This window comes from Myotis brandtii, unplaced genomic scaffold (assembly GCF_000412655.1).
Source record: "Myotis brandtii unplaced genomic scaffold, ASM41265v1 scaffold357, whole genome shotgun sequence".
Lineage (NCBI taxonomy): Eukaryota > Metazoa > Chordata > Mammalia > Chiroptera > Vespertilionidae > Myotis > Myotis brandtii.
In genome coordinates, this window is record NW_005363729.1 from 102,126 (window position 1) to 104,679 (window position 2,554).

Consider the following 2,554-nt stretch of genomic DNA (forward strand, 5'->3'; position numbering starts at 1 on the left):
CCCAGGCAGACGCCTGCACCGGGGAGGCCTCGCGAGGACTGAGCCGCGCCCAGCTGCCCCGGCATCAGACAGACAGACAGTCAGACAGACAGTCAGAAGACCGACGTCCCGACCAACCACATACTCTCCCCAAGGCCTGGGCTCCCCATGAAGGAGATGCCCCATGACCTTCACCCACAAGGTCACGGGCAGGGCAAGCTCCCAGAGGGACCCGCTGGCAAGCACGCCCACTCGGGGCCCAAGTGGTGACGGGGTGTCTGACACAGGCAGATGGCACAGGTTTCCTCCAGGGACCTGGCTCCACCCCCTCTGGGGGGGCAGCCCTGGGCGCCCCTGGGGTCCACTCCTCTGCAAAGGCACCCCCCCCCAGGCAGATGGCACAGGTTTCCTCCAGGGACCTGACTCCACCCCCTCTGGGGGGGCAGCCCTGGGCACCCCTGGGGTCCACTCCTCTGCAAAGGCACCCCCCCCCAGGAGCCTGCCTCTAGGACACGGTGCGCCCTGGTTGGGGCGAGTCTGTGGCCAGGAGGTTGTCCCCCTCAGAAATAGAGCCCGGGGCCCCCTCCCCATCGACCATGCCCCCCCACAAGTCGGGGTACTCACGGGCAGCATGAGCATGGTCCCAGGGGGGCCGGGCAGCCCGTCGGCCCCCGGAAGACCTGGTCGCCCAGGGGGACCCTGTGGACAGAGGGGCCGAGAGGGCCTGGTCAGAGTGCAGAGGGACGAGCTGGGCTGGGCGGGAGGGGGGAGGGGAGCCACGGCCCAGCCAGAAACACACTGCACAAGCACAGAGCAGTGCAAGGCCCCGAGCCGGAATATTCCAGAACCCCAGCCCAGAGAAGGGGCGTCGCTGTGGGGTCGGGATGAGGAAATGCTCCCGGGGGGAGGGATGAGGAAGGAGGAGGTCCGGGCGGGTCCAGGGAGGCGACCCTCCAGGAGGGTCAGGGATGGAGCATCAGGGCGCCCACCCCGAGCCACCCCTTCCAGTCTCCGCCCCAAAACGGCGGCAGCCCGAGGGAGCCGGCCGGCTGGCTGCTCAGAGCGGCCTCCTCTGCGCTGTCAGTGAGGACCCGTCCGCCCGCTGACTCTGCCTGGGGTCACTCAGAGGGAAGAGGGTCAACGTGACCACCTGCTCAGACACACAGGGAGCACCTGCTCAGACATGGGCAGCACCTGCTCAGACACACAGGGAGCACCTGCTCAGACACACAGGGAGCACCTGCTCAGACACAGGCAGCACCTGCTCAGACACACGGGGAACACCTGCTCAGACACGGGGAGCACCTACACGGGGAACACCTGCTCAGACACAGGGAGCACCTGCTCAGACACACGGGGAACACCTGCTCAGACACACAGACACACTGCTCAGACACGGGGAGCACCTGCTCAGACACACGGGGAACACCTGCTCAGACACAGGGAGCACCTGCTCAGACACGGGGAGCACCTGCTCAGACACACGGGGAACACCTGCTCAGACACAGGGAGCACCTGCTCAGACACGGGGAGCACCTGCTCAGACACACGGGGAACACCTGCTCAGACACAGGGAGCACCTGCTCAGACACGGGGAGCACCTGCTCAGACACACGGGGAACACCTGCTCAGACACAGGGAGCACCTGCTCAGACACGGGGAGCACCTGCTCAGACACACGGGGAACACCTGCTCAGACACAGGGAGCACCTGCTCAGACACGGGGAGCACCTGCTCAGACACACGGGGAACACCTGCTCAGACACAGGGAGCACCTGCTCAGACACGGGGAGCACCTGCTCAGACACACGGGGAACACCTGCTCAGACACAGGGAGCACCTGCTCAGACACGGGGAGCACCTGCTCAGACACAGGGAGCACCTGCTCAGACACGGGGAGCACCTGCTCAGACACAGGGAGCACCTGCTCAGACACGGGGAGCACCTGCTCAGACACAGGGAGCACCTGCTCAGACACGGGGAGCACCTGCTCAGACACAGGGAGCACCTGCTCAGACACGGGGAGCACCTGCTCAGACACAGGGAGCACCTGCTCAGACACGGGGAGCACCTGCTCAGACACAGGGAGCACCTGCTCAGACACGGGGAGCACCTGCTCAGACACAGGGAGCACCTGCTCAGACACGGGGAGCACCTGCTCAGACACAGGGAGCACCTGCTCAGACACGGGGAGCACCTGCTCAGACACAGGGAGCACCTGCTCAGACACGGGGAGCACCTGCTCAGACACAGGGAGCACCTGCTCAGACACGGGGAGCACCTGCTCAGACACAGGGAGCACCTGCTCAGACACGGGGAGCACCTGCTCAGACACAGGGAGCACCTGCTCAGACACGGGGAGCACCTGCTCAGACACAGGGAGCACCTGCTCAGACACGGGGAGCACCTGCTCAGACACAGGGAGCACCTGCTCAGACACGGGGAGCACCTGCTCAGACACAGGGAGCACCTGCTCAGACACGGGGAGCACCTGCTCAGACACAGGGAGCACCTGCTCAGACACGGGGAGCACCTGCTCAGACACACGGGGAGCACCTGCTCAGACACACGGGGA

The 2,554-nt window shown here is 65.9% G+C and overlaps 1 protein-coding gene across 1 annotated transcript in view; it reads right to left on the reverse strand.

Moving 5' to 3' along the window:
• COL5A1 (collagen, type V, alpha 1) overlaps nucleotides 1-2,554 on the reverse strand; it is a gene marked incomplete at its 5' end in the record, with an annotated part of 94,117 nt that overhangs the window by 67,107 nt on the left and 24,456 nt on the right. The window contains one exon of the mRNA XM_014544215.1: nucleotides 580-678. Within this exon, the coding sequence (XP_014399701.1) occupies nucleotides 580-678 (99 nt within the window). The remainder of the gene's footprint in view (nucleotides 1-579; nucleotides 679-2,554) is intronic.